The following is a 12,720-nucleotide window of genomic DNA, read 5'->3' on the forward strand; positions in this document are numbered from 1 at the left end:
AGGGCGCACACCAAAGCCCAGTGACCCCTGCCCTGCACACCTGGCCGGGCTAAGCCCCTGGAGGCTTAGCACAGAGGGGGAGACCCAGCTGGCTGGGCTGCAGCGAGGGGCCAAGGGTCTGGGGTGGGCGAGTAGAGAATGGAGTGAGGAAGAGGAGGCTGCTGAGGACCAAGTGACCAGCGTGTGCTGAAGGAGGAAAGCTGCGGTGAGCTGGCTGCAGCTACTTGGGCCCCCCCAGGCGGCGGTGCTGCTTCGAGAGCAGGGCGTCGCCACGCTCCCCTACACTGCACACCAGGGCACAGCCCAAGTTTCTTGCCCAGCCTGTTCTGTGTGGGCAGGGAGGGTTGAGAGGGCATGTGCCCAAGGACTGGAACACACAGCAGGGCGGGAGGATTGGGGAGTGCCAGGCAGCGCTGTACTGACCGCCTCTGGATGAGATAGTCCTCCAGGATGTCCAGGCAGCGCACCATCTGGGAGAAGATCAGCACCTTGTGCCCACCGGCGATCAGCTTGGGGAGCAGCTTGTCAATCAGCACCAGCTTGCCAGCCGCCTGGATCATGGCCTGCAGCTGAAAGTCCAGCGCCTCTGGGCTGTGCGACTTACGGAAATCTTCCAGGATTTTCTCCTCCGCCCCTACAAAGCAGGAGGGGAAATCAGGCCTGGCTAGAGCTGTGGCCCACCTGCGCTGCCCGAGCACAGCCATCCTTGCTGCCTGGGCACAGCTGCCCTAGCCCTGCTCTCCACTGTCACACACCACGAGGTAGCAGGCCCCAACTGCTGCCAGAGCCAGGCCCGACACCCGAGCCAGGTGGTCTAGGAAGCTGGTAAGTGGCCAGAACTACGGAGAGTAATGACTACACCTCACTCATTGCCCCGGGGTGGGAGCTGCTGAAAAGCACCAAGGAGCCCCTCACCACCATGAGGCAGGGCAGCTGCAGCACTGGTGCAGCTCATGGTGCTGAGGAGGTTGGGCATCTTGGCGTGTCCTGCCCCTGGTGCCCCATGCCCTACGGCTCACCGTTGATGAGATAGGGGTGGTTGCAGCACTTGCGCAGCTCCATCATGGTGTTGATGAGGTTGGGCATGTTGTGCTGGTTGGCGCCCTTGGACAGGAAGGAGAAGTTCTTCTCTAGGATGGCCCGGTAGTATTTCTTCTGGATGTTGGTCAGCTCCACCTCGATGATGGTCTCCTGCTTGGGCGCCAGGTTCTTCTCCACATCATCCTTCAACCGCCGCAGCATCATGGGCTTCAGGATTGACTGTAACTTCTTCACCTGCCCAGGACAAGCGCAGACGCACTGTCCCCCCCGCCGTGTGCATGGCAGGCAGTGAAGACAAGTGCAGAGCCCTCTTCGGGCAGCCACCATACACGTGAGGTCTCTGTGCTAATCTCCTCCCAGGGATACCAAGGCAAGTCTGTTCTGCTGACACCGAGAGAAGACTTCTCCAGCTGCCAGCCCTGCAAACTGCACTGGGGTCTGAGAGCCGGGCTGGGCTGGGCTTGGTTACACCCGTGCAGGCCCACTGCTTTCACCCGGGCAGGTGTGTGACTACCTGGCCGTGCACCCAGAGCTCATAAACACTTCTGCCAGTGAGCCTGGCTTCCTCCCCAGAGCACAGCTCATTCCCAGGAGCAGGCAGGCCAGGGAGCAGGGGGTCTGAGAGACGCCTGCTGAGCAGAGGCCCTTGTGAACCCTCACTGCACAGTTCATTGCCTCCCTCTGAGCACCCAGTTTATACCCAGCTCCTGCCTAAAGTGAGCCTGCCCCATATGCCCCAGTGCGATTCCTCCCCTTGTGGGCACAAAAATTGTTGCTGTCACAATGCAGACAGCTGCTCTGAACTGGGCCTGTTGTGAGCAGAAGGGAGGTCCAGGGCTCCAGTCCCACTGGGATGCTGCTTGCTTTATGGCTCCATGAGCCCAAACCTGCTGCACAGTGAGGAGGGGCAGACTCTGCAAGCTCCACCCAGGCTCTCAAACAGCAGCAGCAGAGGCCTCCAGATGGACGCAACACCAGGGATTCCGGAGGGGGTGTGCAGAACCAGCTGACTGCGCATGGCAAGAACCTACCCCAAAGGGCACAGCTTTTCCAGAGCAGAGCCACTGACACATGGATTTAACTGCCCCCTTTGCGTCTTTACATTGGGGAATGGAGAGCAGCAGGAAGGACGTGTGCTCAAGGGTGATGTGTATGCATCCAGAGATTGTGCGCTGTATGCGTAGGGTCTGTGCAAGTGAGCATGCAGGGTGTATACTGGATGCAGAGGGATGTGCTGAGCATGCATGGGGTGTGAGAGTGCTGAACATGCAGAGGGGGGTGTGAGTGTGCACAGAGCATATAGGAGATGTGTAGAGAGTACAGGGGAGGTCAGGGGTGCTGTGCGTGCATTAGGGTGCATGCTGTGCGTGTGCATGCAGGGGTCGTGGTGAGCATGCGGGGGCATGCTATGTTTGAATAGGGACTGTGGGGTGCATGTGGTAGACTGGGGGGCTGTGCGTCCAGGGCATGCAGAGCATGCGGGGGGGTGCTGGGCATATAGGGGGGTACTGGGCATGCAGGGGCTGAAGATATGCTGGGCATGCAGGGCCAGGGAGGCGGGCAGGGGCCTGGGCGGGCAGGGCCTGGAGGGCGCTGGGCGTACGGGCGACTGTAGATCTGCTGGGTGTCTGCGGGGTGGGGGTGCTGGGCGTACAGGGGACTGCAGATCTGCCGCGTGTCTGCGGGGTGGGTGCTGGGCATATGGGGGACTGTAGATATGCTGGATGCGTAGGGGCTGTCAGGGGGCTGGCCAAGCGAGGGCTGTGGTGCATGCGGGGGCTGGGGAATGCTGAGCACACAGAGGTTGCGGGGGGCTGAGCACACAGGGGCTGAGCATGCAGAGGCTATGGATGTGCGGGACATGCGAGGAGTGGCAGGGGATGTGCTGGGTATGCGGGTGCCGTGGATGCTGGGTGTGCGGGAGCTGGGGATGCTGGGTGTGTGGGAGCTGGGGGGTGCTGGGCATGTGGCGGCTGGGGAATGGCGGGGGATGTGCTGGGTACGCAGGTGCCGTGGATGCTGGGTGTACGGGGGCTGGGGATGCTGGGGGTGCTCTCAGGCAGGATCTTCGCTTGCAGCAAGGAGGAGCCCTATTGCCTTCGCTGGGATTAAAGTTAAGCATGTGTTTAACTGTGTTTCCGGATTGGGGCCCAGGTGTGCTGGGCCCCGCCTTCACAGCTGCTGGGCCCCACCCCCACAGCCCTGGGCCCTGCCCCCTGAGCCTCGCTCCCACAGTCCCTGAGCCTCGCTCCGGGGCCCCGCCAGCTCCTAAGCCCCCCTCCCAAGACCCTGCCCCTGCAACTCTGAGCCCAATCCCTGGGCCCTTCCAGCCCCTGAGCCTCACCCCTGGGCCCTGCTGGTACCTGCTCCTCTGTCTTCAGGTCCCCAAACTCCTCCAGGAACGCTGTCTCTGAGGGGAACTGCTGGGGCTCCAGGAAGTTCAGCAGGCTGAAGAGCTCCTCCACTGAGTTCTGCAGGGGTGTCCCAGTCAGCAGCACCTTGTGTTCCTGAGCAGAGCAGGGTCAGGGCTTCAGCATCAGGGGGCAGAGCTCATGCAGCCAGAGTCAGAGCAACGGGTTCAAAGGGGCTGGCAGGCTCGCCCCAGGGACACTCACTTGCCCTAGCCATGACTTCACTCCTGGGGCAGGAGGCCAGGGCAGCGATGCAGCAGACTGCAAACCCCAAGGGTCTGAAGGGCCACCGCTGGCCCAGGGCACTGGTACCGATCTGCTCCAGGTCAGCAGGCCCCCATGCCATTCCTGGTCAGGACACAATGGCCATGCACTGGAAAGTCTCTGTCCAGCCCTGACAGGTCCCTGTGTCACAGGATCAGCAGGGATGCCAAGGCCAGAGTGCTGCCAGGGCAGGGCTGCGGTAGCTCAGCAGCAGCACCGCGTTGGAAGCTCGCTCTGCCCATGCTCTCTGGGGAGGAGTTCTCCTCAGTGTCGCTGGGCCAGGCCCTGTGCCCCCACAAGAAGGAACATGGTCCAGCAGTGAGATCAGTGGACCGGGAGGCAGAACTCCAGGATTCTATTCCCAGCTCCACTGCTGGCAAGTCTCGGCACTGCTCTGGGCCTGCGTTGCCCCCGGCATAAAAGGGGGCTGACAGTAGCGACCTGCTGGAGGGCCCCATGTCTCTACAGTGGCTGGGTGGGGCAGTCACTGCCTGTACTTGTTCCTGTAACAGGAGGCACTGGCCCAGCTCCTCCAGAGGGAAATGGTGCCCTTGACTTTGGGTGGGCAATGGACAGTCGAGTACACCCAGCTTCAGGAGCCAGCGTGAGCTCAGGGCGAGCTCGTGCCGCTCCCCAGGCACTGCGTTAAACACTCACATTTATCCCCAGGTCGCTCTGCACGCAGAGAGCAGCTTCAAGAGCTGCCGGCTGAGAGAATGAACGAAAGTCGGGGGTGCTGGGAGACTGCAGCTTTCCAAGGGCATCGTGCAAAGAGCAGAGGGTGAGGAGCCAGTGAGCAGCGCGGGAGCGGGGCCAGTATGAAAAGCAGAGGCTTGCAGTAGCATCCCATTAGCCTTGTACTGCCCACGCCCGCAGGGCTGCTGTGTGGGCAACCCGCCCCCAACATGGGGCACCAGAGAGTCAGACACGGACCCTTTTATGGCCCAGCACAAGCCCTATGACGAGTGCCATTCTGCAGTGCAGTGCAGCAGAGCCTGCTAGCCTGAGCACACCAGCATGTTGGTCCCCTCTCCAGGGGCACCATGTTTGCCCAATACACATCCAGCAATAGTCGGCACTGATCTGCTTCTCAGCCTTCACCCCTCTGCGTCATCCCAGCACTGACAGCTTTGTGAGCTCACTGAATACCAAGAAAAGAGCTTGTTTCTAGAGCACCTGTCATCCCAGAGCCCTTTACTTACCATTGCTAATACACAGTCTTTGTGCCACCCATCACTGGAAAGCAGCTGCCTCTAGAGTAGAACGCAGCAGCTGTGCAGAACACAGCACCACTGCAGGACAGATGGGGCAGGGAGTGCTGGAGAACAGCAACTCCCTCTGACAGGGCAGGGGATGTAATTAGCCACGGTGGTCTGGCCAGGAACTGAGATCAATGTTCCTGCTCTAGTGAACTGGGCCACAAGACTTGTAATGAGCACAAGTGGTCAGAGCCCCTCTGCTAATGCCCTTCTGGCAGCATCTCACGCTGGGTCAGCAGCGTCTGACACTGCCCTGGAGGGTCCCAGCCGAGTACCAACCAGGCCCCACAGCCTGAACTGGGGAAATCACAGCCCAGGGTTCAAAGGCTGAGGGCATCTTCCCAAGGACAGCCGTGCCAGTTGATGGGGAGGGCTCGTTCCCCTTCACAGCCAAGCCCTGGTTGTGCTGGAACAGTACCAAATGTGGCTGAGTCCAGCCCGCTCTGCACTCCCGTGAGTTCTCACCAGAGCCATAAGCTTCAGCCCCTCCAGCAGCTTGCAGTTCCTGTTCTTCAGCCGATGGGCCTCGTCGATGACCACGCAGCGCCACTGTATCTTCTTCAGCTCGGGGCAGTCGGCGAGGATCATCTCGAAGGTGGTGATCACCACATGGAATTTGAAGATCCCTGGAAGAGGGTTACCCTGAGGAGACACAAGCCAGGCAGTGCTTTATTCATGTCAGGCAGCGGGACACCCCAGACAGGCAGGTCAGCTAGCCACAGCTATTGGGCAGCCCAGCCCTGATCTGCGGCAGCTCTTCAGAGAGCCAGGGGCTTCATCAGAGAGGCATTTCGGAGAGTGTGCTACAATGTATCTGTGCAAGGGGAAGGCACTGCCATCCGAGGCCGCAGTGACACCGCAATGGCAGCCATAGGCCTTGCGCAGGGCCAGCAGGGGGACCAGCAACCTGAGGGTCTCCAGCAGCCAGAGGGTGACGCAGATGGAAGTGCTGGCCTCTTGGGAAGATGCCCTTAGGGACACTGGGACAGGGCTGCACAGTGGTCCTGACAGGCCACACCTCAAATGCAGACTCCCGAGCCCATCTCTCCTCACGCAGCAGGCTGGAGTGCACATTCAGCCAGGACTCTCAGGGCCTCTCCCTGCAAGTGCAGGGGGCTCCCAAAGGGCCTGTATCCTGCAGACTGGGTTCCTCCTACCCCTCAGACTAGGTGCTCCTGACACTCCGAAACTGCAGGCTAGGTGCCCCCCAGCCCACCACATCCCTCAGGCTGGGGCCCCCCAGCAAACTGCGTCTCTCAAGCTGGGTGCCCCCCTGCTCACCGCGTCCCTCAGGCTGGATCCCCCCGCGTCCCTCAGGTTGGGTGCCCCCCGGTCCACCGCATCCCTCTGGCACCCTGTGCCCCACAGAGATTGGGTGCTCCTGACAATCCACACCCCACAGGCTGGGTACCCCTCCCATCCCTAAGGCTGGGTATCCCCCAGCTCTCCGCGCCCCACAGAGCAGGTGCCTTCCCAACACACCACATCCCACACACAGGGTGCCCTCTGACCTGCCGCTTTCCAGAATCAGAAAAGCAGGCTCCTGCTATGGAGGAGGCGAGCCCATTCTCAGCAGAGGAAGGGACCCACGGCATTCCCACCCTCCTGCAAGAGCAGTGCATGTCTTGGTTCGCATTGCGCCCCATCACTCGGGTGTTTCAAGAGCACCTTCCCTGCAGTTAGGGCAGCCCCGTGTGCTGGGCACACCCAGGCCAGTCGCTTCATGAAAAACTTTCCTTATGATGCAGAGCTAGGCAGGGAGCCAGGCTGCAAGGCTGACCCCAGGGGTATCTGTGACACTACACCCCATATTCATCATGGGGGTATGATTATGACATAATTATGATGCAATTTGTACAAGATGAGTCATGTGATGTGTCTAAGGAAAAGTTAGGATTTGCTGAATATGATTATCTTATTTGTGTGCATACTTCATTTTTGTATCTAAAGTTATGAATATTGACTATATATCTGTATTTCAAACGAAGTTACACCTGAGGGACCTCATTTGTAGGCAAGATGCTTCCAGTCTAGACAGCTGGTTGGAAAGGGCCTATTCAAGATAATGGGCCATCAGGGGAAACAACAGGCCTTAGGAGAAGCTTATTCCTCATCTGGTGAGCCTTCCTGAGAATGCTCCAGACAGCCTGTAAGTAATGGCAGCTATGACTCAGCAAGGGCATGTGACCAGACCACATGACACTGATCTCCATTTTTCCACAAACGGGGCTGAGAACTGAGGTTGGAACAAAGGGTTCCCGCCATAAATTAAAGCTATATAAGGTGGGGTGTGACATCACCTAGGGGCCTCACTCCCCACATAAGGACACTCCTGGAAAACCCCAAAGAACAAAGACTGGACTGGGGGAAAGGAAGTGTTGGTCCTAGGCTAAAAGGATTTTTAGCCTGTGTATGGAAACCTGGTGAATTGCTTGTATCATCAGCCAGGGTGAGAGATTGCTATTTCGTATCCAATCTATCTAGTATGTTAGGCTTAGTTTGCGGTTTTGTTTATTTGCTAGGTAATCTGCTTTGATCTGTTTGCTATTATAATCACTTAAAATAGATGGTTTTGTAGTTAATAAACTTGTTTTATGTTTTAATCTAAACCAGTGTGTCTTTGAAGTGTCTGGGGAAAATCTCAGCTTGGTTTAACACAAGCGTATAGTGCATATTCCTCTCCACATTGAGGGAGAGGCGAACTGAATAATAAATTCAATCTGGTTGGGGTTTCGATCAGGGCAGGACAGTACAGCTTTGGGGTCCTAGGCTGGGGAGCTGGAGGTTGGCTGTAGCCTCTCTATTGCTGGTTCATGCAGTGCCTGGTCAGCCTGCATGTAACTGCAGCTGGGTGTGTTGTTGCCTGTGCAAATGCTGGTGGGAGTGTAGGTCTGGGAGCAATCTACAGCTTGTCACAGCAGCACAGTGTGAGAGGGAGCCCAGGTTGGTGAGTCAGAGGGCTCAGTGGTACCCCAGTCCCAGGTAGCACCCCAGAGGGAACCCGTCACGGCATCCATCCACAACCCCAGTGGCCAAGCAGGAGAGACCCAAGGGTCACTGGGCCATGGGGAGCTGAGAGTGGCAGGCACCTGCATGTCCCTGTACACCATCTCATACTGCTGGATCATCTGCCTGCTGATTTGGCTGCCATGGTACACGATAGCATTCATCTCCGTCCAGGTGCGGAACTCCCGCTCCCAGTTGGTGATGGTGGAGAGCGGCGCAATGATGAGGAAGGGACCATGAATGTCCATCAGGAAGATCTCAGAAAGGAAGGTGATCGACTGGATCGTCTTCCCCAGGCCCATCTCATCCGCCAGGATGCAATTCTTCCTGCAGATGCAGCACAACACACATGGGGACACATTACGCATGGGGACACATTTAATAGGCAGCAGGTTTAAAACAAACAAAAGGAAGTCTTTCTTCACACAAGGCACAGACAACCTATGGAACTCTTTGCCAGAGAATGTTGTGAAGGCCAAAACTATAACAGGGTTCAAAAACAAACTAGATAAATTCACGGAGGATAGGTCCATCAATGGCTATTAGCAGAATGGGCAGGGATGGTGTCCCTAGCCTTTGGTTGCCAGAAGCTGGGAATGGGCAACAGGGGATTGATCACTTGATGATTACCTGTTCTGATCATTCCCTCTGGGGCACCTGGCGTCGGCCACTGTCAGAAGACAGGATACTGGGCTAGATGGACCTTTGATCTGACCCAGTATGGCCGTTCTTATGTACACAGCATGTTGGGGAACCCACAGCACTGACACTGCCTGCCTTGCCACCTTGGGCAGGTCATGCCACTTCTCTGAGTCTGGGAGAACTGCAGACAGAATTGTCTCCCAGGGGGTTTTGAGGGGGAACTTAGGGCCTCTAAAGCACTATGAGATGCTCACATTAAAGGTAGTCCTGGGCCAGCCACCAAAATATCTGCACATTACAGACCCAAGGTCAGTGGGAAAATGCTCACACAACTGCTGTGGGTGCACACACAAATCAGGCTACTGTGCATGCAAAGGCTAACCATCTGCATGTCCATCTGCTCCAGGTATTTGTGCATGGGTCAGTGCACAGCACTGTGCACATTTCTGTCTCTTAAGGGCATCTGTGTCCCTGCTATTGCCAGGGGCACACCAGCATGGCCAGCACCAACCAACCAACTACCCAAGGGACGCCCAGTGGAGTCCTCATTCTCCTGAGGCCTCACCAGCCCCAGGAACGCACCAGGACCTAGCACACACTTCATGCCATCTGGGAGGAGCCAACTTCATTGGTATTAAACAATCATAAAGGTAAATTACAAAGAACAAAACTATATTGGTTGCTGCTGACATGCACCCTGACAGCAGGGGGAGTAGTGACCCATCAGACCATGGGAGTGATAAGCCCATTACTCCTGGGGGAATTCTGCACCACTGTGCCCACGCAGAAATTATGTCCCCTGCAGATTTTTTTTTCCCCTCACAGAAAACAGATTCTGACAGGGAGTCACTGCAATTACACCTTTTGCCCACCAGGGGCTGCTGTGGCACCAGAAAAGAGGGCAGCTGACTCAGGGCCGGAGCAGCCAGCCACCACAGAGAGGGAGCGGGAGGGCTGCCTTCCTCACAGCATCCTGCCCGCGGGGCCAGGTGAGGAGGTATGGGATATGTGGGGGCAGGCAGAGCAGGACACACGGGGCTGCTGGGGGGTCACACAGACTGGTGTTCAGAAGGGCTAGTGGAGGGCATAAACCGGGGCGGGGCACAGGAGCAAGAGGGGTGATAGCATGGAGACAGGGACTGATGGGAGTGGAGGTGCAGGGACACATGGGGAGGGGGGGAATGCGGGGTGTCAAATATAAAGGGAAAGGTAAACACCTTTAAATCCTTCCTGGCCAGAGGAAAAACCCTTTCACCTGTAAAGGGTTAAGAAGCTAAGATAACCTCGCTGGCACCTGACCAAAATGACCAATGAGGATACAAGATACTTTCAAAGCTGGGGGGGGGCGGACAAAGGGTCCTCTCTGTCTGTGTGATGCTTTTGCCAGGACCAGAGCAGGAATGCAGGTCAGAACTCCTGTAAAGAGTTAGTAAGCAATCTAGTTAGATATGCGTTAGATTCTGTTTTGTTTAAATGGCTGAGGAAATAAGTTGTGCTGAATAGAATGTATAATCCTGTTTTTGTGTCTTTTTGTAACTTAAGGTTTTGCCTAGAGGGATTCTCTATGTTTTGAATCTGATTACCCTGTAAGGTATTTACCATCCTGATTTTACAGAAGTTTTTCTTTCATTAAAATTCTTTTTTAAGAACCTGATTGCTTTTTTCATTGTTCTTAAGATCCAAGGGTTTGGGTCTGTGTTCACCTATGCAAATTGGTGAGGATTTTTATCAAGCCTTCCCCAGGAAAGGGGGTGTAGTGCTTGGGGGGGATATTTTGAGGGGGAGATGTTTCCAAGTGGGCACTTCCCCTGTTATTTTTGTTAAACACTTTGGTGGTGGCAGCATAAAGGTTCAAGGACAAAAGGTAAAAGTTTGTACCTTGGGGAAGTTTTAACCTCAGCGGGTAAGAATAAGCTTAGGGGGTCTTTCATGCAGATTCCCACATCTTTACCTTAGAGTTCAGAGAGGGGAAGGAACCTTGACACGGGGACAGGGACAGGGGTAGCTGAGTGGGGGTGGTGCAGGGATGGATGGGGGGAGGGGCAGATGTCCCTGACTGAACGAGAAAGGCTAAGGGTCAGCCAGGGTCTGCATGGGGGAGGCTCCTTAACAATCTCTTCTCCCCTTCCAAAAAAAACCACTGTTCCATACCCCTCCCACCCACACCCAACAATCCTCCAGGATCACCCCCAGGTGCCTACCCAGCAATTACTTCCCTCTCCCTCAGCTCCTCTGTTATCCCAATTCCCCCAAATATTTGCACTGCTTCCGAGGGGTGCAGTAAATATGTTTCTGTATTGTAGTTTAAAGGAATTATTACTCAGAGTTCTGTATTAATATGCCTAGTAAGGAATCTATTTGTCAAAACACATTTCCTGAATTTTTTGTTGCTGTCCATATGGTTACAGACATACCTGCTAATAGGTATTTTGAAATAAATTACCAAAATAATTGAAACTGGCATGATTATATAGTGTTATTTTGACAAATAAAATATGCAGAATTTTAGAACATTGTGCACAGAATTGCTAATGTTTTGGTGCAGAATTCCCGTAGGCATAGCTCATGCATCTGCTTCAGGAAGCACCCTTCCTCTCCAATGGCACAACACTCCCCCTGGCCACTGACATGTGAAACACCAGCAGCGCTCCTTGTGGTGGGGCGTGCTCCGGCCCCTGCTCACCTGTTGTACCAGTTGAAGAGCAGCCAGTTCATCCCCTCCAGCTGGTACTCCCGTAGCTGATTGCTATTCTTATAGTCCCGTGACTTCTCCAGTTTCTGCCAGAACTCAGAAGCGGGGCGCTCCTAGAAGGGGGAGCAGAGAGCATGACCCAGGGAGAAGAACAGGCTAGTGCTCAGCGAGGTATAGCTGCAGACTAGGGACAAGGGACAATGCTGGGCTCAGGCTGAAAAGGGAAAACTTGGGAAAGATGTTTCAAAATTATTAGCAAGCATCAGCTGATCAACAGCAAGGCCTCAGCCCCTAGATCCCAGCACCTGATTTTCCCCACCCCAAACGTGGGGGATGCAGGGGATCTGGGTCTCAGGATCAGAACAGCAGGGGGCTGCAGGTCAGGACTGAGGGGCATTGGCAGCACTGTGGAGGGGTCTCAGGATCAGAACAGCAGGGGGCTGCAGATCAGGACTGAGGGGCATTGGCAGCACTGTGGAGGGGTCTCAGGATCAGAACAGCAAGGGGCTGCAGGTCAGGACTGTGGGGCATCAGCAGTGCTGGGCGGGGGCTCAGGATCAGAACAGCAGGGGTGGCAGGCCAGGATCCAGGGACATCAGAAGCACTTAACCAGCACTTGTGCTAACAGGCCTCCCTCTCCCCGCGTCACAGAGCGGCCAAGAAGCCGAAGGGTACTTTACCACATGTTTGATCTCTGGTGGGATCTGCAAGGTCTCGAACTCTTTGATTTTTCCAGGGTCAACGTCTTCCTCCAGCTCCCAGGTGCTCTCCTCATACGGCAGCGAGCACCATTTGACCAGGTAGTGGGTCACCTCCTGCAGCGCAAGGAGAGGTGCGTCGGAATCAGGGAGGGGGACATGTTCTGGAAGGTGAGGACCGGGGGCCACGCATTCTCTTGCCCCATGGGGTGTAAGCCCCCAGCATTAGCATGCACACCCATGAGTGCCAGCCCACCTGCCTGCATGTACTGCACACACAAAGACATGCACTCACACACGTGAAGACATGCACATGAGCCTGCCTGCCTGCATGTACACACATGAAGACATGCACACTCAGGCCATGCAGACCCAGACCTCTGCTCAATCCAAACCTGGCCCAAATATCCCCCTGCATGGGCTAGGCCCTCAGGGTTCAGGGTCTCCTCCCCAGGCCCCAGATGCCAGCCGACAAGGAACACAACACACCATTCTCTGCAGGCTAGGGATCAAGGATCAGGCAGGGACTCAGTGCCAGCCTCAGGGGATCACCACATTTCTAGACCCCTGCTCCCAGCACTTCTTCCCTCTGGGTTTGCTGAGTCAGCACTTGGTAATAACTACCCTGGAACCAGTGTTCCTGAAACCCACAGCTCCCGGCAGGTCCCATAAACAGGTAAATAAACTTGCCTTCCCAGGGCACTTCC

At 56.0% G+C, this 12,720-nt stretch overlaps 1 protein-coding gene across 6 annotated transcripts in view; it reads right to left on the minus strand.

Moving 5' to 3' along the window:
• Positions 1–12,720, minus strand: part of CHD6 (chromodomain helicase DNA binding protein 6) — a 181,725-nt gene that overhangs the window by 63,870 nt on the left and 105,135 nt on the right. For all 6 annotated transcript variants that reach the window (XM_048820466.2, XM_048820470.2, XM_048820465.2 and 3 more), the window contains 7 exons: positions 11,996–12,130; positions 11,307–11,428; positions 8,065–8,308; positions 5,441–5,617; positions 3,405–3,548; positions 1,020–1,275; positions 424–634 (listed from right to left, as the gene is read on the minus strand). In XM_048820466.2, the coding sequence (XP_048676423.1) occupies positions 424–634; positions 1,020–1,275; positions 3,405–3,548; positions 5,441–5,617; positions 8,065–8,308; positions 11,307–11,428; positions 11,996–12,130 (1,289 nt within the window). The remainder of the gene's footprint in view (positions 1–423; positions 635–1,019; positions 1,276–3,404; positions 3,549–5,440; positions 5,618–8,064; positions 8,309–11,306; positions 11,429–11,995; positions 12,131–12,720) is intronic.

Source organism: Caretta caretta, chromosome 13, assembly GCF_965140235.1.
Source record: "Caretta caretta isolate rCarCar2 chromosome 13, rCarCar1.hap1, whole genome shotgun sequence".
NCBI lineage: Eukaryota > Metazoa > Chordata > Testudines > Cheloniidae > Caretta > Caretta caretta.